The sequence below is a fragment of the Puma concolor genome, chromosome B4 (genome assembly GCF_028749965.1).
Source record: "Puma concolor isolate L17-30 chromosome B4, mPumCon1.1.hap2, whole genome shotgun sequence".
NCBI lineage: Eukaryota > Metazoa > Chordata > Mammalia > Carnivora > Felidae > Puma > Puma concolor.
The window spans coordinates 41234284-41261231 of record NC_141673.1 but is presented as its reverse complement, the minus strand read 5'-3'; the positions used below and the strand labels follow the sequence as shown (position 1 = coordinate 41261231).

The 26948-nt window shown below is 35.6% G+C and overlaps 1 protein-coding gene across 8 annotated transcripts in view; it reads left to right on the top strand.

Annotated features, from left to right (window-relative positions):
• The window catches only part of NAV3 (neuron navigator 3), a 598387-nt gene that overhangs the window by 227381 nt on the left and 344058 nt on the right, over positions 1 to 26948 (top strand). Inside the window, exon 1 of one of the 8 annotated variants that reach the window (XM_025927005.2) lies at positions 11530 to 12907. The exons of 1 other annotated variant lie outside the window; for it this stretch is intronic. In XM_025927005.2, coding sequence (XP_025782790.1) covers positions 12665 to 12907 — 243 coding nt within the window. In that variant the 5' untranslated portion in view covers positions 11530 to 12664. Of the gene's footprint in view, positions 1 to 11529; positions 12908 to 26948 lie in introns of those variants that run through there. 6 more of the 8 variants (XM_025927006.2, XM_086712754.1, XM_086712753.1 and 3 more) reach the window with 6 other exon arrangements.

Below are 26948 nucleotides of genomic sequence, written 5' to 3'. Positions count from 1 at the left end.
ATGCCTGAACTGAATACTAACAAAACTGTGGTATACATATGCTACTCATCCTGAAAGTACAAGAGTTGACTAATCATGAGAATTTTAAGCTGAGGTTAGTAAGCGTTGAACTTCCTCTTGTATTAGATGGAAATCTAGTTTATCACCAGCTACTTAAGAGCAGATTATCAGCATTGTTTTTTCTTCATTCTCATTTCTTGTAAGTTTGTGGACTCTCTCCAATTCATTAAGAAATTTAGCTATAGAATAAAGAAAAATAGACTGAAATTTTGGATTACCAACCTTAGTTATCCATTTTTTTTCTATCCTCATCCTTGCCCACCCTCTAAAGCTTATAAATATTTTGTGGAAGCATTGTAGGGGAATAAGAAACAGGATGTTGTAAAAATATATAGCAAGCAAATATTGGTGCAGGGTAAAAAATTAAGAAAACAAAACAAACAAACAAAACTCATAGTCTTAGCCTAAAATTACAACTTTGTTAAAAACTCTATATAGAATGAATATATTTGAATATATATATATATATATATATATATACACATATATATATATTCATTCTATATATCTTATGTTGATAGTGATAAAAAATTTCCTCAATGAAAAGTCATCTTTACAGAAATGTCTCATATTTTTTCAACATTATTCTTTTCTATTCAGTTATTTTTACTTTTCAAGCATTTAAAACAGGAAAGAGGAAGATATTTTAGGGTAACATACGTGTTGTTCATAAAACCAATAAGCAAAGTATATATAAGAAAGAGACAGCAGTCTCTACTGCTGTCAGTAATCATCCTTTCTTTGTGAAATTTCAAGAAAAGAAACCCTTGAGACTCAGACAATATGGAAACAAAGGGAATGTATATATGTGGACATCAACATTTTAGTGAGAAAACTGGCAAAGAAAACAGATGGCGAAGTCAGGATGATAATAATGTCAGTAAAAAAAGTCTTTAAAGACAACTATTCTGGTGAAGGCAGATAAAAAGTAAGAGGAAAACTTTGAATTCATTCATTCATTCATTCAGATTTTTTTTTCTTTGAAGGGTATACTTGAAGCTTGCATCTTTTTATGGTCTATTTTCTGCATATTTCTAAATCTAATGGATTAAATGTTCCTGACAGAGAAGCATGGTTCTCAGTTATTGGTCTCATTTTCTTTCTGGCCTATTGAAAATAAGTCCATTGTATACAGCTGAGAATAATGTGCCCTGCACCACTCCAGATGTAGAAGGTACTAGAACCACAAGTGGTGGCCTTGGATCACTATTTTTACCAGTGGAATAAACATGCCTATAATGCATTTGTAATTTTATGTTGCTGACCAAGCAGCTGAATAAAACACTCAGAATAGTAGGAAGTTAGTTAGTAGACCCCATGCTTTCCTTTTCACACTTTCTAATCCCCCATTCTTATTTCCATGTCTTAGGTAGGTTGAATAAGGAGTTATCCTGCTGAATCTCTCAATAGCCTCCTCCTTCCCCACTCTTCTGGCCCCATGCACACAGCTATTTTGAAATATCCCCAGAGTTTGCAGGAAAATGTTGCATGAGTTGATAAAGACCACCTTTGTGAAGCTGTTGGTTCGAGTGGGTTTTCTGGGTGGTCTTGTAGAATGGATATGAATGTTAGCAAACCTAAAATTCCCTTTGCTGCAACTAAGGGAAATATCTTCTGATCACAGGCAACAATTCATTTAATTCATCTTTGGGGTGGAAATTACAGGTGATTATATTCCTACCCTGGGTTAAAACTTGAAAATAAATAGCCTAAAAAGAAAACTTAAGAAAATATTTCTTTTCAGTTCCTAAAAGGAACCTGAGGCACCGTCAATATATCTGAAGTGAAACAGAATAGTTAACATTTTTACTCTGAAAGAATAAGGGTGATGGTTATATTGCCTGGCCTAGGGTTCTTGGGATGTGAGAATGTGCAATGTTCCAAGTGATTTTCCTAAAACTTCTTCACAACTTAAGGTACAACCTTTGCAACCAACACTTTTATTTTTACCTTTTAACCAGTTATATTTCGGTGTGTCATTCCTTTTTATTTTCACCAAGTCTTATTTATATATAATATTCAAAGCTAAGCTAAAAATAATAAAAGTGGCAAGGGAACAGTAGTGAAAAAGATACTTTCATAAAGCACTATTTTATATATTGTTATGGCTAAAACTATTTGGCTGCACTTTCCAGGACCAAGCTCTCATGATTTGGGTTAAGGTGCTCTTATTTATCTTTTCAGTGCAATGTATTTTTGTACATGTATGCCAACAAGAATAGTTCCTTCAAGTGTAACTATTTTAAAAGTTGTCAATGTCCTTTTTGAGAGTTTCTTTAGATTTGTAAGATCTACTGCCTTGTTGGGGCCCTGAAATTTATCTGGCAAGACTATCGAATAGATTTTGTTTTAATAAAATAGCTGTCCTTTCTCCAGATGTATGTATTTTTGACTCTGGGGGATGATATTCTAAAAGAGAGAGTATAACATGCAATGCCATTTCAAAGCTCACTACATTTGCTTTTCATTATGCTTCATGGTTAAGCGGCCTTCTGAATTTGATGAATTTTATTTGCTCAATTAACTGCATCAGTAGCATATTGTAAGGAAGCCTGTAAGATGGTAAATGTATGCTGTAGAGCAGATATAACCAGCTTCCACCTTTCCTGAATTGTTCCTCATTTTAATGGGCATCATGTGCATTTCCAAATGCCCATTAACTGTTTTATTATTGGCTTCTTTGTATTCATCACCTGCCTTTATGTTTTAGACAGCTGGCTTACCTTCTTTCCCCCTGCTCAATACTATAATAAAGGCATATCTTGGCTTATTGCCCCCTTAAATATACTGTATGGCTAATACTTCTCTATGTATCAAATTTTTCCCAGATCCCTGAAAAAAAATGATGCCAATGGGGGTTCTGGCAAGAGATATTCTAAAATAGACCTCGGTGTTTTAAGTGTTTCAAGACAAGTCTGGAGAACTGTTTTAACTCCATGCTCACTATGTCTTATATTATTTTTTTAATTTTAATTTTCTCATTAGATTTGGAAGGCTATCTGATTCAGTCAGTCAAACACTTTGCAAGCTGTTAGTACAAAATATTTCTTCTCTAAGGTTTAAGGGAAGTTCTTAGCTAGGTGAAGGAAACTAACAAACCAATGGAGGTTTTTGAGATCTAAAGTGAAAACTAGTAACACCCAATGTTTTCAGGATGGATTGGAGAAAAATAAGAATTAGGAGTATAACTCTTTACTTATGCTTCTAACCATTGTAGATTAACAGGGATCTGATATATTCTCATACATTAAAAAACTAGCATCTGGCCAAAGTATATAACACAACATTATGCAGCCATTGGACAAAAGATAGCATAGGTCTATGATCCATGAGAGAAGGATAATAAAAGGAGAATCCTATTATTGTATCAGCTGAATTTCTGGAGACTATCCAGATCACACAGTAGGGATGGAAAATTTAAATGGAGTCCGGGAGTCGTGCTTGAATATAGAGATTGAAATCAAAGTTAAGGGTAGTCTAGAGGTCTAATTTTTTTCAGGCACATTACTAGAAAAGAAGGAACTGTGGAGAGAGAGAGAAAGAATGAGAGAATGAGAATGAACACTCAAAACTTAGATGTTTCCTCCACTGTTTCATAGAGGACATAATTGTACATGTCTGAGAGGAAATAAGAAGACCAAGGAAGAAAGCACCAGAAAAACAGATGATAAACCATTCCAAGAACTCACACAAGTCTAGGAATACGTGGTATTTCCCCTAGCTAAAGTAGAGAGACCAATTAAGTCTTCAGGCATTTGTCAGAGTTGAAAAAAGTATATTTACTTAGGAGTGGAGTTACATTAGCTCTAGACAATAAGCTCCTCTATGCCTTCTTTAACATAGCTTATAAGAAGATCTCAATAGTGGCTGAATTGTGTACTATTACAAAGTCAAACACACCTTGAAATCCAGCACAGAACATGCAGTAAAAATGCCTAACATGCAGTAAAATATTACAGTGTATCAATGACTCATATCCAAAAGGGAAAAAGAAAGAAAGAAAGAAAGAAAGAAAGAAAGGAAGGAAGGAAGGAAGGAAGGAAGAAAGAAAAGAAAGAAAGAAAGAAAGAAAGAAAGAAAGAAAGAAAGAAAGAAAGAAAGAAAAGAAAAAATCCATTAATAGAAATGTGTGAAAATTAAAGAGATGATGAAATCAATGGACAAGAAAATTAAACACATATTATAAATATGCCTCTAAATTCAAGAAGGTAGAAGAGAACATAAATATGATGAGAAGAGAAATGTTAAATATAAAAGACACTGTGTAGAGCTTCTAGAGTTGAAAAATGCATTATCTGAAATAAAATTCACTAGATAAGCTTAAAACAGATTAAGTATTATAGAAGTAAAGATTTGAAAAGTAAAGTGAACTTGAAAACATAACAGCAGAAATTAATGAATGCAAAATGAATAAAAGCATTAAAAAGGTTTAAAGAATAAACATAATATTAGTAACCTATGGAAGAAAAGCAAATGGTCCAACACATGTGTAATTAGAGCCCCAGAAACAAAGAGGGAAGTAGGCCAATATTTTTAGAAATAATTGTCAAAAATTTCTCCTATTTGACAAAACTATAAAGAAGTTCAGTGAACACAAAACAGAAGAAATATATAAAAATTAGGTAAAGAAAAAAATATTAACAGAAACTGGATAAAATAGCCACAATACATAGAGAGGAATAGAGATCAGAAATACAACAGACTTCTCATTGGAAATTATGCAAGTTAAAAACAATACACTGGCATCTTTAAAATACTGAAGAAGGAAAATTGCTAACTTAGTTTAAAACACTGAATTGATCCAACCCAGAAATTGTCCCACAATGATATAGTAAACTAATCTTTGATAAAGTAAGAAAGAATATCCAGTGGATAAAAGACCCATCTCTTCAACAAATGGTGCTGCGAAAACTGGATGGTGACATGCAGAATAATGAAACTGGACCACTTTCTTATACCACATACAAAACCCAACTCAAAATGGATGAAAGACCTACATGTGAGACAGAAACCATCAAAATCCTAGAGGAGAACACAGGCAGAAACCTCTTTGACCTCAGGCAGAGCAACTTCTTACTAGATTTCACCAAAGGCAAGAAAAACAAAAGCAAACACAAACTATTTGGACTTCATCTAGACAAAAAGCTTCTTCACAGTGAAAGAAACAATCAGCAAAACTAAAAGTCAGCCTACAGAATGGGAGAAATTTGCAAGGGGCATATCTGATAAAGGGTTATTATCTAAAATCTATAAAGAACTTATCAAACCCAACACTCCAAAAACAGATAATCCAATGAAGAAATCAGCAGCAAACACGAATAGACACTTTTCCAAAGAAGACATCCCAGAGGGCTAGAGACAAATGAAAAGATACTCAGTGTCACTCATCTTCAGGGAAATACCACAATACCACCTCATACCTGTCAGAATAACTAAAATTAACAAACAAGAAACAGCAGATGTTGGTGAGAATGAGGAGAAAGGGGAACCCTATTGCACTGCTGGCAGGAATGCAAAGTGGTGCAGCCACTCTGAGAACAGTATGGAGGTTCCTCAAGAAACTAAAAATCGAACTACCCTATGATCCAGCAGTTGCATTACTAGGCATTTACTCAAAGCATACAAAAATACAGATTTGAGGGGGTATATGCACTCCAATTTTTTTAGCAACATTATCAACAATAGCCAAACTATGGAAATATCCATCAACTAATGAATGGATAAGGAAGGTGTGATATGTATCTATCAATGTGTATCACGCACAATGGAACAATGCTCAACCATCGAAAAGAATGAAATCTTGCCATTTACAATGATGTGGGTGGAGCTATAATGTATTATGCTAAGTGAAATAAATCAGTCAGAGAAAGACAGATACTACATCATTTCATGCCTATCTGGAATTTAAGAAACAAAACATGAACATACAGAAAGTGGAGGAAAAAAGAGAAGAGAGGGAAACAAACCAAAAGAAACTTCTTGTTTTTAATGTTAATTTTTGAGAGAGAGAGAGAGAGAGAGAGAGAGAGGGAGGGAGGAAGTGGGGGAGGGACAGAGAAAGAGAATCTCAAGCAGGCTTCTCACTGTCAGCCTAGAGCCCAATGTAGGGCTTGAACTCACAAACCATGAGATCATGACCTGAGCCTAAACCAAGAGTCAGATACTTAGCAGACTGAACCACCCAGGCACCCCAGGAGTGTAAATGATAGAGAACAAACTGTGGTTTGATGGAGGCACTTGAGTGGGAGATGGGCTAGATGGGTGATGAGTATTAAGGAGTTCACTTGTGATAAGCACTGGGTGTTGAATGTAAGTGATGAATCACTGAATTCTACTCTTGAAACCAACATTAATTACACTGTATGTTAACTAAATACAATTTAAATTTATAAAAAAAAAGAAAAAAAACCACATTGAATTGATGAAAAGAATAAAGGGGAAAAAGAATAAAAACAAATAGAAAACTAATGGTATATGGTAGACTTAAACCAATCATATTCATAGTTACACGAATTTGAAATGGCTTAAGTACTCCATTTAAAAAGCACAGATTATCAGAAAGAATAAAAGAATAGGATGAAGTATGCATCATCTACTGGAAATCCACTTTTAAGTATAAAGATACATATTTAAAGTAAAAGGATGGAAAATTGATACCAAACACTTATGAAAAGAAACATCATATATTGCCAAAATAAACTTTATAATAAGAAATATTAACAAATATAAAGGAGGACTTTTCATCATGTATGTTAAAGGAGTCAATTCATCAAAAGGAAATAATAATCTTAAACGAGTATAAAGCTAATGATAGAGCTTTAGAACACATAAAGCAGAAACTGACAGCATTGTCAAAAAAAAACAATATTAACATGTCAAAAACTATGAAGGGTTTGAGATTTTACTCTGTTTGCAAACTAGTAAGTTAATGTCGTGTATCTTCACAAAAAGTGCCACTGACTCCTGAAACACTCTACTTGGCAAAAGGGATTAAAGTCCTCCCTTAGAGACCAGGGATGATTTATTACTTACAGCAACAGCGGTGGCCAGAATATCACATCTTTTTGTACAGGTTCCTCAAGCCCCAGTTTCTATAGGACAATGTGACAAGGACTAGATGATGTCTGCACATGCACTGCGTTGGGTTATAGAAGAGAAACTTTGAGTTTAGGGAACACAAATCTTTTATGATTAGTTATGAGCAAAGCTTCCTGACATTTTTATCTGGAGGGAGGCATTATGTTTATTATAATGGGCAGAAAATAAGCCTGTTCTTTGCTCCAGAGGGAAACATCATTTTTATCTTCAAGGCTATTTTTGTCTATCTTCCAAGCTTATTTGCTTGAAAACAAGCAAAATTCATGAAAACATAGTTCAGCATAAAAGTACAGTTAGTTATGGCCTCTGGTAACACAATTGCAAAAATGTGAGAAATATACCGAGAATTTTCTCTTAAACAAGACAATCTGCAAACTGGGAGAAAATATTTTTGAAATGTATATCTAAGAAAGGATGTGTATCCAAAATATGTAAAAAGCTGTTTAAACTCAATAATAAGATTAAAAAAAAAGAGCAAACATTTTGAACCGACATTTCATGAAAGATGCTATATGGATTACATGACAAAAAAAACATAAGAATATACTCAACAGAAATAAGTTATTAGAAGAGTTTAAAACTGTTCTTATATACCACTGCACCTCACTTAGAATGGCTAACTTTAGAGACTTACAGTATGAAGTACTGACGAGTATGTGTACAACTGACAACTATCCATTGCTAGTGGAAGTTCAAAATGCCATGTTTTGGAAAATGGTTTGGCAGTTTTTTATACCATTGAATATATACTAATCGAATAAGCCAGCAATCACCTCTGAATTATATATCCATAAGAAATTATAAACGCAAAACATATTCAAATATTCATAGAGCTTTATTCACAATGTCCCCCATCTCATAAACAAGCTGTGCCATATCTTCACAATGGAACACATCTCCGCCATACAAAAGAAAGATCATTGATACATATAGCATGGATAAATCTCAAAAGCATTATGCAAAGTGAAAAAGGCCAGACACTAAAAGACTGCCTAATTTTAATTAAATGGATTCCTATAAAAAACAAAACTTGTGTCCGAGCATATCTCTTTGGTTGCTTGAGTTGGCACTGGAGCATTGCCTATAAGGGGACATGAGAGATCCTTTTGGGGATGAAGGAAATTTTCCAATCTTGCTGTGGTTCTGGTTAAATTGAATTATTTCTTTAGAATTGTTGAATTTTACGTGTAATTTTTACTTTAGTCAAGCTGTTAAAAATAGGAATGTGACTCTCTTATTTTAGCAAACATCTGAGTTGACTAACCAGTCCTATGTTTTTCTTTTAGCAAGAATTTTCTTGATGTTGTTTGATAGTCGGTTATTTTTTCTTTCTCTCTTGTAAATAAATAGTAGTTCGTAAATTATAATTCGTGAGGTTTTGTTATTTATTTTTTAAAATAACTCATGTTAAAATTTAGCCAGGTTGGAATTCTCTTATTGCCTTAAACTCTACCTTGATTTTGGAAGGTCGTATGCTTTGGGAAAATGACAAGTAATTTATCTCATTTTAATTTTCCAGATTTCCCCCCTGAGTTCAGTTCTGGTGACCCTTATGATCCTGACAAATTTTTTTACTTATGCTTTTTGACCTTACCTCAGTAATTCTCAGGGTCATTATATGTCTTACCACATTAATGGCCAACATTTATTGGCCATTTTTTATGTGGTGGATTCTGTTCTAATGGCTTCATACATTCATTTCTTTTAAGTCTCACAGCTATGTTGTAAAAGAAGCAAAATTATTTTTTTCCCATTTTATAGATGACGAAACTGAGGCATAGCAACTTGCAAGTTCATATAGCTAGCAGGTGAGGAAACAGGGATTTGACTCCAGGCGATATAACTGTAGCCTTTTCCCTGAACTGTCAATCTACTAATCCTCCAAAACAGAGATCTTGAAGTTTAGTGTCTGGGACAATCAGTTTATTTAAATTCTATTGTCAGATTTTCTCCCTTGCCCTCATGATTCTTATTTGGTGGGTTTAGGATGAATCCAGTAATCTGTATGTTTAGCAAGCACTCCAGGTGGTGGTTTGTTGAACCCAGTTTGAGAAACCCCTTTTTCTGTGACTTTAAGCTAAGTGTCTAACTTTTCTGGACCTTTGTCTCCTATCTAAAGGTGATGTTCTTTTAGGATGGAATGTGATGACTACTCCTGGCATGCAATTCATTCTCTAGAATAAGTTAATTTGCTTTTGTTGCTCTTGGTGTAGGTGTTATTTCATAGAATTAGTCAACAGTGGCAACTGTTTTCAACCCTATCTTTCAGGGAAATGATATTATCCAGGAAGCAAAAGGTGTTTCAAAGTGAAAAGACATCTTATTGAATGTAAATACTTTTTTTCCAATTTGATTATATCGGGAATTATAGCATGTTCTGCTCCAGCATATGTTTCTAAAATACCACCGAGCTCATTTGCAGTTGGTAAATAGAATTATGCTCGTATAATGTAGAAGTTGCATAGCCTTAACTATGATTTATTCTAGTCCAAAGGAGGCAGAATAGAGTTAAATTATAACCTTGGGCAGGAAAAGAAGTCCTCAAGTTTGATACTGAAGAGTCAACAGGAGCCCTTTTGGTTTTAAGAAAATTAAAAACAAAACAAAACAAACAAACAAACAAACAAAAACAAGTGTCTGTGCATTTGGGGCTCCCTGGCCAGAGGTACATACCCCTCGTCTTGTGTGGTTCTCAAATATTTGCAGACTGTACTGCCCCCTGTGCCTGTTTCACGGGCGAGCCTATTGGCTCAGTTTGCCTTCCACCTAGATTTTTCCCACCAATTCTAATAAAGTATTATCATCACTTCTTATCAATTGTATTTTTTTAAAACTCTGGGCTGGACTGCTTGCTTGGGTGGTCCAAATTGTCTTCCAAGGTACCAATACTATTTTTGCTAGTGATCTGTTCCCAAAGTTGCATGTTTTAGTGGTCTTCCCAGAACCTATTTTTCCCACAAGTTTTATTATTTTGGTTATGCCATTTTGTCTGCAATGTGGGGATTTCAAGATGCATATACATTTTTCTTAATGTTTATTTCTGAGAGGGAGAGAGAGAGAGAGGTGGAGACACAGAATCTGAAGCTGGCTCCAAGCTTGGAGCTGTCAACACAGAGCCTGATGCAGGGCTTGAACTCACGAACTGGGAGATCATGACCTGAGCCAAAGTTGGACGCTTAACTGACTGAGCCACACAGGCGCCCCACAATACATATATGTTCTTATTTACTTTAAACCCCTATTTCAGGAACATGAACATCTTCAGCTTTGCAGTATTTTATAGTCTTTGGAAGGGACAGTGTGTTAAATGGTTTGTTAATTATAAAGTAACTTACTTCCTCAGAGGGATCACTTCGTTTCTCATTCCCACTAGTGTATTTGTTTCTTATTATACCATTAAATCCCACTTGAGTTACTTTCTTTTTTAAAGTTGGCAAGATTTCTAACTCGTATTTGAATTTCTTCTATGCTTATATCAAAAGAACATATAAATTCAACTTCAGTTATTAGCTTTTATCTGTAAATTACTGCTTCTTACTTAAAGTTATTTAATATTTTATAGAGCTGGAAACAGTAGAGAAAGAAAATAATTGACTATAAAGAGGTGTTTTCTACAGTAATAGTTACGATTCTTGTAATTGCTACCATTTATTGAATGTGCATTAAATGTCCACTCATTTTTCTATGAACTTCTCTTGCAATATTACTAATTCTTAATATATTTAATGAATAGAACAGAGATTTTCTAAATAAAGAAAAAAATGAAGGGGCGCCTGGGTGGCTCAGTAATTAAGCATCTGACTTCAGCTCAGGTCAAGATCTTGAGGTTCGTGGGTTTGAGCTCAAGCTCAGAGCCTGGAGCCTGCTTCAGATTCTGTGTCTCCCTCTCTCTCTCTGCTTCTCCCCCACTTGCACTCTGTCTCACTCTCAAAAATTAGTAAACATTAAAAAAATAAAAAAAAAAAAGAAAAAAGGAGTCCACCTGTGTCTTTTAGATTCTTCAACAGAAACATGAGGAATATGAACTAAGTGAATTCTTATTACCAGATAGGAAATTGCTGTTGAAATCTCAACACCGTCACATAAATATTATGTTTATGGAATGACAGAGAAACTTATCTAAGTGCAACTACTTTACAGACGATAATGCATTCATGACAGATGTTTTCTTAAAAACGTACCCCTTGCTTTTGTTATAGTTCCTGACATGTTTTTTTTCCAGATATGGAACATAATCTAACCATAGTAAAATAATTTTATGGAGAGAAGCAGCATTATTCGTAGCCACAGAATATATATTTGGGTATTTATTACCTTAGGATTTTAGTTTGGACCTGAAGAGCTCAAATAACAGCATTATTTTAAGTTGTTTCTATGATGTTTTTTGAAATTACTCTAAGTAGTAAAGGCTCTTCCAGTTCCTAATTCTATGACTTTGGTCAGATTATTTAAGAGAATCTGAGTCTTGGTTATCCTTTCTATGTAGTGGAGAAGACAAGTGTGTGTTCTTGAGTCATTTCATTGGCTAAATGTGGTAATACATAAAGTACTTGGTCCAGTAACTGCTGTGTAGTACGTTCCACCTACATGGAATAGCTGTGAATTTTTTTTAATCACTATTGGTGTTAAATTTAGAAACAATGATTACTGATAGCAAATATGATTGCTGTCCATATTTACTGTGTTTTCATAACCTAGGCAGGTATAGTCTGCTGATTTAACAGCTTTGGCAAGTTGCACTATTGCATGAATTTAACTTGATTTCATGGGATAAAACAGAATGAGCACCGTGGTTCATGGCTGTCAGTAGTGAAAAATAGCTGGAAATCAGACAAACAGCTTCATTGCTGAGATTGTTTCCGGGCTAAAAGTTCTTCCAACAGCTGTTTGTTTTGGCCATTAATCGTGTTCATTCTTTTTTTTAAACTGGGGGAAATATGATTTTCTTTAAAAAGAGAAGATAGGCTGGTTATTTCTGAAGTCAGGAAGGACTCCTGTCCTTCCACTATTGTGGTCTTTTGGCTGCCTTGACAGTTGGACTGAGGACGTTTCCTTTTGTTTCTCTCCACTTCTTTATTCTCAGTGCTCAGACTCAGACTGCCGTGGTAGGAGGGAAAAAAAGCAGGAGCTCTTTAATCCTAGAGAAGGAGCTTTGTAGCAGTTACCTTCAAGAAAAGTTTACTCCCCAAAGGAGTATTTAATATTACATAGACACTGACTCACTGAACAGAGAGAGAGAGAGAGAGAGAGAGAGAGAGAGGTTGAGAGAGAGATGAGAGAATATGAGAATTCAAGCCAGCAAGAAAGAAAGATACTTAACTGAAGATGAAGGGAAGTTTTGCCTCTTCCTGGAAGTTATATTATTAGGTTTTTTTTTTTTTTTTTAAATCATGATGACTGCTAGTTTTGTTTAAAGTATTTGTTCTGGAAATACTAAAGTTGGAGTCTACCAGACTGAGGTTAGAAGCATTTTCTTTGGCAGCAAGAAGATACTTTTATAGAAGCCATGCCTGTACTTGGGGTTGCCTCAAAACTGAGACAGCCAGCTGTTGGGTCAAAGCCTGCTCATACTGCTCTTCTGATACCAAATCTTGGCACTACTGGGTCACAGCCCTATTCTTCAAGACCTTTGGAACTTACTGAACCGGAGAGCTCAATGCTTTCTTGTCAGCTCACATTAAAAGCAACCTGTGAATTTGGAGAGAAGAAACCCCTCCAAGAGAAAGCTAAGGAGACAGAAGACAGTAAGGTTAGTGGCTGAAGGTTACTTGAAGACTTTTGAATGCAAATTTCCTTTTAGGTGGGATATAAAGCCTGTTGTGAAATGGGGATTGGTAGAGGAAATCCGGAGTAAGAAAGTAAGTAGTTTGCATGACTGAACAGCTAAATATTTAGCATATGTAAAAGTGTATTGATAACTTACAGTTGTAGAAAAGTCATGAACAAATTTCTCTGAAAATGCATGTTTGTTGTCACTGAGTACTTCTTGATAAAGCCCCTAGTTAGTCCTAGATATCTTTTTCTTCATTTCTAATAACCATAACCAATCACAAATATGAGAAAAGAGGGACCTATTTTTCATGCATATTATAGTATAAAAGAAGGATTTATCTGTAAAAATCCATATAGATGCCATCACTTTTTTCTCAATGTCACTTGCAGTTTAAACACTTCCTGCTTGAAAGTATGTATCTTAGAATGCTTACTTCATTGCAATATGAAAAAATGAAATATTGTTTTCCTTGATATTGTACATTTGTCTGGATTTTTCACTTGTAAATTGAAACCCTACTGTTTTACTTATTACTAACATCTTTTTCAGTCATTTAATTTATGATATTTTGGGAGCAGTGGCTCCTAGCTCTTGGTGTGTAAGCCATCCTGCACGTTTTCTCCAGATGCTGAGGGGTAACAGGGTCTTTCAGTTGCTGAACTTTAGGGGGATTCATTTGTACCTTGATAAACCTCACTTTTTAATGCAGCGTTAATCAAAGTCAGCATTGTCACCTCTGGCTTAGGAAATGCTTTGATTTTACTTTCCCGCCCAAATGTAATTTTCAAATGACTTCAGAAAAAAAAACTAACTTTATATTGAAATAAAATCTACAAGTTAAAAAGAAAGCCATCCCGTTTGCCTGAAACCCCACCTGTTCAGATCCTCTAAGGAATAGCCAAATGCAACTTTTTCCCTAAAGTCTTTGCTAGCTACCCCTTACCCCTCCTTTCCTCTCTTATGATTCTTTGCCTGTAGTAATCCTTAAGGCACATTTATTTACATTCTGTTTTAATTATCTGGATAATTTATTTCCATTCCCACTGTGAAAATATGTAGATGGCAAGGCCTTATTTATGCTATGCTACAGCTCCCTCTGCCTAGTGCTTTCTGCCTAAAATTCAATAGTATTTGAATGGATTAATACATTAGTGGATGAATCAATGAATGAATAATTATTCTGAGAAAGATTTGGTTAAATTCATTAGTCTCTTTGTATCATTTACTCTATAAAATATAGGGTTTAGAGTGAATGATTTTTAAAGTATTTGTAGCTCTCAAGTTATGTTATTCCTTCTGTGTTTTAAGAAAACATTAGAAAGTCACACAAGAAAAATCAGTTAAAAAATAATTGATTGTAGGCTTATAATTCTTAGTCCAATATAAGCAATTCAGGGTAAAAGTAGAGAAGTATAAGTTATCAACAAAAGACTAAAAATATCTACCTTTATGCAGATAATTAAAAGCAAATACCCTATAAGCCTGTTCTAATGTTCTGTGTACCCACAATGACTCCTCTGGATTAGATGGAAAGAATAGGTAGGCCCTTTTTCTTTGCTGACCATGGCTAACATCTGCAGGTTTAGTCAAACTTCCACTTCGCTAAATGGCCCTGGCCTAAGACTTGTGCACCATAAGTACTGTTTTCAATCCAATTTGGTTGACCTCTTTGGTTAACACACATATCAATCACATATCTGATATTCCAATAAGACTCTGTGGTAAGCAGTTTTGTATTTATGGGATGTTTTTTAACATGCTACTTATCAGATTAAAAACTTTTTCAAACAAATTTAAAGAATGACTTGTCAGCATTTCAGAATATTTCTCAACGTTACAAAAAAGTATATTTAAAGAATTTTATAAACCTTGAAAAAATAGAACTGAAGAAAAGAGCAAAAATGATCAAGGACGTTGTATTAGAGATAATTAGATCTGACTGCAAAGAGTAGAAAACATAACAATAGGATAAACAACATAGTAGTTTATTTCTTTTTCATGTAAGGAATATTTGGAAGTAAGCAGTCCATAACTGATAAAGTGGCCTCATGCAATTGTCAGGGAATCTATCTCTGTCTTTTGCCCATCATCACCAGTTTGTGGCATCTGTCTCTCAGTCTTGAGTGGATAATTTGAGTTTTGTTCAATTAGAAGGACACCTACTGTTTCATTAAGGATTCTTCCACATCCAGTTGGCCTGTGTACCATTCCCAGGCCTTATCTAGCTGCAGTGGAGACTGAAAAATGTAGTGTTTATTCTAGGTAGCCATGTGCCCAGCTAAAAATTATGGGTTGTATTTCTAAGGAAAAGGAGACCCTGTACAGTACCCACAGTAGATGGCTATCATTAAGAAACATTTATGTGGTGCACTTTGCTAGTCCTTGCACCAAATAACCTTATGGTATGGTTAGAGGAAACAAATCTATATGTGACAGTGTCAGAAATGTGTCTTCAATCCAGCACTCCCTTCTCCTATTCTTGTTACTGATTATTGTAAATACCACCATTCCTGTCACCTGATCTTGAATTCCTAATCTAATATCTGGCAATATACATTCTATAACTTGCTAGAAGTTGGGGGGGTTTATCTCCATATTAGAGCTTGGGTTTATTCCTTTATACACAATCTCATTTACTGGCCCTTGTTACATTTCCTATTGATTATTGCAATAATTCCATAGTGATCTCCCCTCTTCTTGTGGCTCTCCACTACATACATACAACACATTCACCATCCTGCTTACTGCTTGGTAAATTTGTCACTTCTGGTGTTTTAGAATTCTTTCATTCAGGCATTCCATTCTCCAATTGTTGACACCTCTTCTTCTTCTATTGTAGTTCCACGTAGCTACTATTTTCCAGATGTCTCCTTCCTGGGTGTCCCCAGTTGTTCAGAATGCTTAGTCTCACTATCCTTTACCAAATAAATAACATTAGTTCCAGATTCCGTGCCACATAAATTTGGAAACTCCATCACCATATCTCAAGGACTTGTGTTTTCTCTAGATGTCTCTTGTTCTGCTTTCTTTACTTCTTTGAATTTTCCAGTGCCTCTCTTCATATGGATTGGTTTTTCCATTCTTCCTGGGCATTCATCCAAATAAGGAAGAGAGTCACTTTGCTTTGGAAATTTTACTTAAGAATCTAGAGATTAAAGCTGAGAAAGGGGGGTTCTATTTTTGTCACAGCTTAGCAAATCACATGTAATTAAGGATTAGGCACGTGCTTGTTCTTCAAAGTCCCCTGGCCATACCTACCACTTCCTTCAGCCTCCTTCCCCCTTGGTCTGCCACCTCTCTTTTACCTCTCATTTTTACTCTCATTTCAGTTTCTTTCTAGTTCTGGGCTCACTTACCTTTTCCCTCTTGAATTACCTATGCAAACTCAAGATTCTTTACATTGCTATCAAAATTAATTTTTTGAACACCTACTTTGTGCTTTATGGGAAATTTCTTTTTTTTTTCCCCTCATGACATTTCAGAGAAGGCTTATATATTATCCACATTGACAGAGAAATAAACTCAGTGGGAGACATTCGTAAGATCAGATGGTTAACTAGTACCAAGATCCAGAATTTGAATCCAGGTTTGTTTCTACAAAGGTTTTATTTTTTACTTTTTATTTTATTTCATTTGTCTGTTGCATTACGCTCTCTCTTCATGATGTAATTGCAGTAGTTTTTCTAGATATGCCCTACCTGCCAAATCTCACCCATTCTTGAGTCTGTTCAAAAGTCAAAGAAAAGAGTAAACAAATTGTTGAGGAGGTTAAAGGGAAGGAAAGTTTACATCCAGTTGGAGAGATCTAAAGGAAATTCTAAAAAGAGTAGTTGCCTTTATGTCCATGTTAGTATGGACATTTTTAAGGACAATTAAGGTAGAGATATATTCTTAACATTTCATTCATAGAGTGCTAGCACTAATGGTTTAAAAACAGAAGATACTTAAGGCCTTACATTGAATTAAAAAAAAAAACATGAAGAGCAATGTAGACAAGTAAATATATTATATGAATATTGTTGCTAATGAGGGCAATATGTTTGTCATATTTAAGGGATGAAAGAAATCCAATTTGGATGGAGCATTCAGCAAAGACTTCATCAAGTATTTGATATTTAATGGGCAGAGAGGACCCAGATATATGGAGCAAAAAGCATTTGTTGGAGAAGATGTTTGCACAGAATGCCCAGTGAATAAACCTTTATAACTTGAGGAGACTGTTTATGGAGAGGAGCAGGTTCTGGTCAAATTATACATGGAGGCAGACTTCATTAGTAGACGTTGGGGAAGGCTCTTATGTAAGAATAGGACAGAATTACGCTGACAATGATACTTAGGATAAATCATTACAGAGAAGGACAAATATTAATTAATGTTTACAGAGGTTTGTTATATGCCTGGTAGTGGGCCAAGCACTTTATGGAGTATCCTGTCAGTCGTCACAATAGCCTTATGATATAAGCACTGTTGACATTTTCATATCATAGATAAAGAAACTGAGGCAGAGAGAGGTTATATTACTTACCAATATCTCAGTGCTAGAGTGTGGTAGAAGAGGGATTCAAACCCAGGCTGTGTGCTTCCAGAAGACATCACTCTTAACTACTAACACTGCAACAGTGAAGATTTTGCTGTGTCAGGGGGAGAAAAGAAGGGCTATTGATTGACTTGTTCTATATAGACGAGGAAGGTTTGTTTTAAATATTTGGTTAACACTGCTAGTGAATTGCAAATACATCATTGGTGTGCCCAAGTGCCTAGAATTATCAGGAGAAGACAATTAAATTGACACACGGTCTCTACCGAATTGCTCCAATAATAGAAATAAATATAAGAAAGGCCATGATAGGATTATAGCAGCAGATGTCAATAGAGTCGAATCTGGCTCTGGCCTCCAGCTGTTTCCTTCTTGGAGAAGATGCCTGATTGCTGAGGACTGTCGACACTCCTGTTGGCTGGCTCACATGGTAGCACTTCCAGAGCTCGCCAGGCCTACAGCTGCACAGGTCAGCCCTCCGCTCCCTAGATGATTCCGCCTTCCTTGCCTCTTTCTGCTGTGCTTGCACATTTACTTATTTGTACTTCAAGAAACATGGTTGTTTCTTTTTCTAGTTATGGCTCATGTTCCAAGTTTCACAGTTAAACTGTTGATGGTCGTTTTAATTGTTTTTGCCTTTGTGGTAGCAATGGTATGCAGAATGTTGTAATGATCCTTGAATTTTAACATTTTCTCTACTGGAAAAATGCTAAGCTTTTCAATATTGTACATTTATTTCTCTTGAGTAACCATTCATAGAAATGTAGCAATTTAATACTCTTGTCTGTTATTTTAGTTTGTGCTTTCCAGTCTTTAAAGAATTATATCTCATGCTTTAAACTACGAAATTACTAAATATTCTTGGGTAAATTAAAAGTGATTAAGTGTTATTAAGAATCCCATACAATTTTTTTTTCATTGTTCTTCAGGTGTCAATATTGAATATATATTTGATGCCAATTTGCAGAACATGTCCTTCCGAGTTACTTAAATGTTTATGGGACTATAGATATGTTTCTCTTCTTTAATATAAATAAAGGCACTAAGTATGTTGTAGTAGAAATATAAAATCAATAGACATTTCATTAATTTTTAAGCAAAATTGCTTCATGGCTGCATGCTATCACATCTCCAAGAATTATCCTCAATCTTGAACTTAATGTATAAGGTGGCATAGTTAAAAGAACATCACATTGGGTGCTCAAAGATTTGAATGAAACTTCTGCTAGATCCTGAAAGGATAGCAGGATATCCTGAAAGGGTAAGTCATTTAAACTCTCTGAACTTTAATCTCTGTATCCTCTAAAATGAAGTTAATATTTCTTGATAAATATTTCTTAAAGGTAACATGTTTATCTATTTCCTTTCTCCTTCTTACCAATTTTGTCCTATCCGTTATCTCTTTTCTCTTATTTTTTTCAATATCTTCCCCTCCAATGGATCCTTTGGACCAGGATTTTTCAAACTTGGCACATTTTGGACCTGATAATTTTTTGTTGTGGGGGTCATTCTTACTATTATAGATTATTTAGTAGCATTCATGCTATTAGTGATTACATACCAGTACCATTCTTCATTTGTTACACCAAAAATGTGTCCAGACATTGTGAAATGTTTCCAGAGAGAGGCACAAAATCAAACTCAGTTGAGGAAACAGTATTTTACAGGCAGCTTCCAAAAATACTCATGTGGTCACTTTTTTGCCATTGTTTAATACTGTAGTGTGATTGACACATTGCATTAATTTCAGATGTACAACACAGTGTTTCATCAACTCTATACTTTATGTTATGCTCACCACAAGTGTAGCTGTCATCTGTCACCATACAGTGCTATTATGATATCATTAAAATATTCCCTATGCTGTATCTTTCATCCCTATGACGTGTTCATTTCATGAATGGAAGCCTGTACCTTCTAGTTCCCTTCACTTGTTTTGACCTTCCCTCTAGCAACCACCTGTATTTATGTATCTGTTTCTCCTTTTTGTTTATTTGCTTATTTGTTTTGTTTTCTAGATTCCACATATAAGTGAAATCATATGGTATTTGTCTTTCTCTGTCTGACCTATTTCACTTAGCATGATACCCTCTAGGTCCATTCATGTTACAAATGGCAAGATCCCATTTTTTCTTATGGATGAGTAATAGTCCATTATATACATTATATATGTGTATATATATCTATATATCTATATATATCTATATATATATATATATGTATATACACACACATATACACATAAACACACACCCCATCCTTTTTATCCATTTACTGTCGATGGGCACTTGGATTACTTCCATATCTTCACTATTATAAAATAATGCTACAATAAATACAGGAGTACATCCATCTTTTAGAATTAGTGTTTTCTTTGGGTAAATACCCACTAATGGAATTACTTGATCATATTGTCTTTGTGTGTTTTTTTTTTTTTTACATTTTTTAACGTTTATTCATTTTTGAGACAGAGAGAGACAGAGCATGAATGGGGGAAGGTCAGAGAGAGAGGGAGACACAGAATCTGAAACAGGCTCCAGGCTCTGAGCTGTCAGCACAGAGCCCATCGCGGGGCTCGAACTCACGGACCGCGAGATCATGACCTGAGCCAAAGTGGGACGCCCAACCGACTGAGCCACCCAGGCGCCCCTATTTTATTTTTTTTGAGGAAACCCTGTACTGTTTCCCACAGTGGTTGCACCAATTTACATTCTCACCAATAGTGCATGAGGGTTCCCTTTTCACATCCTCACCAACACTTGTTATTTCTTGTCTTTTTGATCATGTATCTGTTGGCCATCCATCTGTATGTCTCTTTGGGAAAATGTCTATTTGGGTCTTCTGCCTATGTTTTAATGGTGTTGAGTTGTATAAGTTCTTTATATATTTTGGATATTAACCCCTTATTGGGTTTATCATTTGCGTATATCTTTTGCCATTCATTAGTTTTCCTTTTTGTTTCATTGATGGTTTCCTTCACTGTGCAAAAGCTTTTTATTTTGGTGTAGTCCCAATAGTTTTAGTTTTGCTTTTGTTCCCCTCGCTTGAGGAGACATACTGGAGAAGTGTTGCTAAGGCCAATGTCAAAGAGATTACTGCCTATGTTTTCTTCTAGGAGTTTTATGGTTTCAGGTCTCTACTATTTTTTAATATTAGTATTATTTCCTTCAATCTGTTGCAGATGGTCACTCCTTTTGTTTCAACTTTGCAAATATATTTCTTGAAAGGGTAGTTTGTATTCAATGCCAAGCTTTCCTGATTTCTGACTCCCCTTCTGTTTTCCTAGAGGTTACCAACAGGTTTTGAAAGACATCTCTTCTTGGTTAATATTTCTTTTGTATGTATATATGTATGTTAACATTTTAGCTCTTGTTTTCATCCTGTTTGCAGCACTTGACATCTGCTAAGCACAATTCTCTCTTTGGAACATTCCAATATTTACTAGCTCAGGGACCTTGGTGAGTCAATTAATACTGAAGTCTTAGTTTCTTCATTTATAAAATGAGGATAAACTGCTTCATAAAATCATTTTGAAGAATAAACGAGACATTGCATATAAACTATATTCCAACAGAGCACCCAATATATAGTTGGTGGTGAACATTCATTACCTATGATATAGTGTTATAAAAATATCTAGCAGTTTCACACAAAAATTCATGATGTTAAGAATTGGTAGTAGAACAAAAGAGGCAGTGATTAATTGTCCATGCACAGGGAAAATAATGTGTCAGCCATATTTTGCTGAGTCAATTTGTTTAGCCAAATATATTTGGAAAAAAGAACATTTTAGGGGGCTAGCATTTACAAAGATGTATAATATTGTGCTGTGTTTAGAACACTACAGATTATTCGCCAATCCTAGAATGCAGGATGCAAGTAAGAGAGATGAGGTTGAGTTGAGGCATGAGGAAGATGGCCATTAGATTCCAGTAAGCTGTTTGAACTTACTTTTTAGCAGATGGGAGGAGGGTGTCAACATGAAATGAGTAAGTCTGTATTTTAGAAAGATAATGATGAAATGAAACTTGGGAAGATTCAGTTAAAGGGAGAGAAGTTCAAAAATACAGAAGAGGATGGGGCGCCTGGGTGGCGCAGTCGGTTAAGCGTCCGACTTCAGCCAGGTCACGATCTCGCGGTCCGTGAGTTCGAGCCCCGCGTCAGGCCCTGGGCTGATGGCTCGGAGCCTGGAGCCTGTTTCCGATTCTGTGTCTCCCTCTCTCTCTGCCCCTCCCCCGTTCATGCTCTGTCTCTCTCTGTCCCAAAAATAAATAAAAAACGTTGAAAAAAATAAAAAAAAAAATACAGAAGAGGAGACGAGTGCGGATAGAGCAAAATCTTGACTAAAATACAGAGCTTTAGAGCATTGGAAGAGGGGCAAATCTAGTAAAGGAAGCTATCGATGTTTGGATTCATTTATTAATTATCACCAGTTCACAAAAGTTTAAGGCTTGAAGGATAAACGCATTTTTTCAAACAAAAATTTACAGTGTACTTGGACATGATAATTTGTGAGCTTGGCAGCAAGTAACAAAGCTAATGACAAGCACTAATACTTTTTGAGTACCTACCACATGCACATCCTCTACACAGTTTATTATTACTATGATTGAAAGTCTATGGGAACTGAGTTCAGATTGGTGCCAAAGTGTAGCAGGAATTTCAATGTAGGTGTATTTGAGTCCTATGTCAGTCTCCCTCTCTATTTCTCTCTGATTAAAATTCATAAATTAGAGTTAAAAACCAATGGTATTCTTTTCTCTCTTTGTGGATATTGAGTCACATATGGGGTGAAAAAAAGAAAGAAAACTATGGATCCTTGCCAGTAGTAATGAATTAATCTTTCACAAGTTTCACTCTTAATTCTTCCTTTCCCCCCAGCACCCACCATTGCTCCATTTTGGCTTTAAAATGTGCTTTTCTTTGGATTTCTAGTCACTCGGGCCAATAGGGAAATTCAATATCTGTGGGAGAGTTCATTAACTGGATACATGGCAGGAATTCCCCACTGTTCCCAGTAAATGGAATGATTTGTTAAAAAGTGTCGCAATTCTGCCTGCAGATAAAGTCACCAGATGAGACAGCATTGTCAAACATTTACCATTTTCCCAATAAAATAACATGATGTAGTCTCCATAAAAGAAAAGAAACAAAACAACAAATCATTACTTTTCTGTATATTTCGATGTTGTGAAGAACTCTTTTGTAAAACTGAAAACCTGAGGGGGACAGGTTCACAATTTTCCATCATGAAATGTGTTACATTTTATAAACCATCAACATAGCTTTGTGTTAGTTAAAGTAATTCTAACTGCTCTAACACATGAGCTCAAGGTCTTAGTGGCTCAACACAGTAGGAATTTACTTTTCATTCATTTAGCTGTTACATATAGTGGGGGCTTGAGGAACTGTGGTGCATAGGTCACATCTGGGCTGGCACCCAAGTTTATTACGTCAAGTTTTATTGGAACACAGCCATGCCATTGGTTTGTGTGTGGCCTATGGTTGCTTTTGTGCTATAACAGCAGAGTTGAATGGTTACAACAGAGACTGTATGGCCTACAAAGACTAAAATATATACTATCTAGCCGTTTACAGGAAACATTTGCTGACACATGCATCTGATAATTCAGGAAACCAGATTCCTTCCAACTTTTGGTTCCATCATCCCACTTCTAGCCAGCCGTCAGTGAAAAAGAGAAAATAGAAGATTGCTTAAGAGACTTAGAAATTTCACATGTCACCTCTACTCAGTTATCTTCCACATTGTCAAGCTGTCCAGGGCACACTGAATAACTGGAAGACCATCATTACACTCAGGTTACTAGGTGTACAGAAGGAAAATCTTGTAGTTAACTCAGCTTAAAAAAAATAGACCAGGCACATCTAGATAGAAGTATCATATAACAAGCTCACTGTGGGGGCGCCTGGGTGGCTCAGGCAATTAATCATCTGACTTCGGCTCAGGTCATGATCTCATGGTGTGTGGGTTCGAATCCTGCAACCTGCTTCAGATTCTGTGTCTCCCTCTCTCTCTGTCCCTCCCCAGCTTGCACTCTGTCTCTCAAAAATAAATAAATGTTAAAAAATTAAAAAAAAATAAAAATCTCTCTGTGTTCTCATGACTCCTCTGACTGTTCCTTACCTTACAATTTTGTGAACCGCCTTCAATTTCTCCTGTTCTAATCTGCTGTTCCAAACTCAGATCCGGAAAGCAACTCTACCTTGGTTCTGTGCCCTTGTTTCTATTTGCTTTACTACTCAGTTTTTAGCATTCTTCTTTTGCTGGTTCTGGAAACTCTCTATCAGTGCTGGAAACCAGAAAAACTAAGGCAGTGTAGGATGTGAATTCTAGAAGTGACCTTGAAAGAATCCAATAGGAGTCAGGCATCACAGCAGGAGGGAGGCATTAGCTGACTTCTAGATATGGTCCAGTGGGTGGCGGCATAGTTGTCTGAGGGAAGATCTGTTGTCTTGGCCTAGAGATAGGATGTAGCTTTGGTCAGCACATTGCAAATTGGTTCCAAAGTGGACCTTGTGGGAATGTGTGGATGGGTCATTGACAAACCCACCACCAGCCTTGAAAGAAGCAACCCACTGATCCTTTCGGACTAGGGTGAGCAAATATAAGAAGCAGTACCTGTAACAACCTCTTTTCAAATGAAAGATAAATTTCTAAATTACTTAATCGGTCTTTAGATTTAGTGTTGCATATGGGACTATCTCTACTCAGTTTTGTGTTTCTGTTTGACAATCAATTTAAATTGCTCCTTTTTTAGACTCTAAGAAATACACAGGTTGTGTATTTCTCCTCATTGCCCCTGAATGCTCTCATTTTTAATATAATTTTCTGTGCTTTCTTTTTTGGAAAATTTATTGAATTTCTACACAGTGATATTTTTGTCAGAACCTTTCATGTTATCATTTTGACCCATATATTTTTTTGGATTGTATTTCACATTGCCTTTGTCTCTAAACCATCTGCTTTTTATAGCTGTTTCTTCCTTCCTGTGGCTGACTTTTTGATATTCACACTTGTGAGTTGCTTTCTTCCATTGAACACAAAGTTTATCATCTCCAACAATATGTTCTCTCTGTTTTTTCCCTCTGATTCAGGCTAGACCCATTGTATTCTAAAACCAGCCTGCTAATTCACAAATGTAAATCCCTCAATGGCTACTTCTAGGTATACCTCATGGATTCTAGGTGGCTTTTCTTGTGTTTGTTAGTCATTCATCCAATCAACTATTTATTGTCCACCATTACCTATTTATTGCATACTTGTCATGCAGAAGGCAAAGTGTGTGTGTGTGTGTGTGTGTGTGTGTGTGTGTGTGTGTGTGTATAAAATGAGCTTATTTTAGCGTGATAGGCTTTATGGGAAATATACATGCAACAACCAGGACTCTTTTAAAAATGTATATTCATTCTTTTTATGGCAACATTAAATTTTTAATTAATATTACCTAGAAATATCAATTGATTATAATTCCAATTTTCAATAATCATTACTTTTATTATACATTTAGAGTATGTCTGTTTTATTTAGGATAGATTTGTCCCTTCCAGTTGTGACAATTAAAAATGTCTCTACACATTGACTTTCCCGGGAGAAAAAATTGCCCCCAGTTTAGAACCACTGATTTAGATCCTGCCTTGTTTGAAAAAGGATTTACTAGAATTAAAAAATGTATGTGACATAAAAGATTTTGAAAATTATGCAAATAAAATGGGATTACAAGATGAAAAAAATAGAAAAGGATAATGATACAGAAGAGGCTGGTGTATAAAATTTGTGCTGTGATGTATTGTATCATTGCTGGAAGTCATCTATCTACGCATTTGGATCTTAGCTTTTGAGTTGCTGATACATAAAGGTTAAGCAAGTGATGTTTTAATCAGTGCCCAAAGCATGAGCTAATATTTGCTCAGCAGACTCACATCTTTGTTTCTGGGTGAACAAAGAAATGTTTCCTATGGATAGCTATAGAGACATTCTTATGTAATTTAGGTAACAATTATCTCAACATTTTTATTACAGATTTTAGTTATTGTTTTCTGTATTTATCCCTACCTTCTATACAAAACCATTAAAATAAAATTTTCAATTAAATTCACTTAGGATGACCAATTTTAATGGTTTTCACAAGACTGTCCTGATTTTAGCATTGCAAGTCTCTTGTTCTGGGAATCTTGCAGCCCAGAACAAACTGGGATGGTTAGTCACTTTCATCCTGAATCAGATTTTCTTTTTTTTTTTTTTTTTTTTTTTTTTTTTTTTTTTTGGTTGTTGTTTGTTTTATTCTGTTTTTTTTTTTTTTAATTTTTTTTTTTCAATGTTTATTTATTTTTGGGACAGAGAGAGACAGAGCATGAACGGGGGAGGGGCAGAGAGAGAGGGAGACACAGAATCGGAAACAGGCTCCAGGCTCTGAGCCATCAGCCCAGAGCCCGACGCGGGGCTCGAACTCACGGACCGCGAGATCGTGACCTGGCTGAAGTCGGACGCTTAACCGACTGCGCCACCCAGGCGCCCCTATTCTGTTTTTTTTAAAAAAAAAATTGTTTTAATGTTTTGATTTATTTTATAGACAGAGATAGACAGAGCATGAGCAGGGGAGGGGCAGAAAGAGAGAGGGAGATACAGAATCCGAAGCAGGCTCCAGGCTCTGAGCTTTCAGACAGAGCCTGATGTGGGGCTCGAACTCACCGACTGTGAGATCATGACCTGAGCCAAAGTCGGACGCTTAACCAAGGGAACCACCCAGGTTTCCCATTATTCTGTTTTTTTGAATTAATTATGAATTTTAATTTTGTAGATGAAAATATATTTTATATTAGTCAATTTTAAGATATTGCCTCATTTAATTAAGAATTTATCATCAGACATTGTCAGTTTTCTATTCAGACAGAACAATCTATCTTTTGTTTAACAGCAGTTATTCAGATTAGAAGTAATTTCTATGGAAGTTCTGCTTTTCAAAGAATAGTGATTTTTTTATGAGGCTCAAATGTTTACATCTGTTCCTTCCTTATCCATACAATACTTTAAAAAAATGTTTATTTATTTACTTTGAGAGAGAGGGAAAGCCTGATTAGGGGAGGGCCAGAGAGAGAGAACGAGAGAGAATCCCAAGCACTCTCCATGCTCAGTGTGGAGCCCTAAGCCTTAAAACTTTCTATTATATTTAAGAATCATAATAGCATAATATCATTCACTGTAAGTTTGTGGAAAGCATTTAGTAAAATATTTAGCTTGTTGGAAAACATTTTTAACTTTTATTTTTAAGTTTGTGGTGAAGTATAATAAACACGAACCAAAAGATATACATATCATAAATGTATAGCTCATGAATTTCCAGAAACAGAACACACCTGTGCAAGTAGTGCAGAACAGGAAACAGGCATTGCCAGCATCCCAGCTCAATACAGGACCCTGGGATCGTGACCTGTGCCTAAATCAAGAGCAGGATGCTTAAC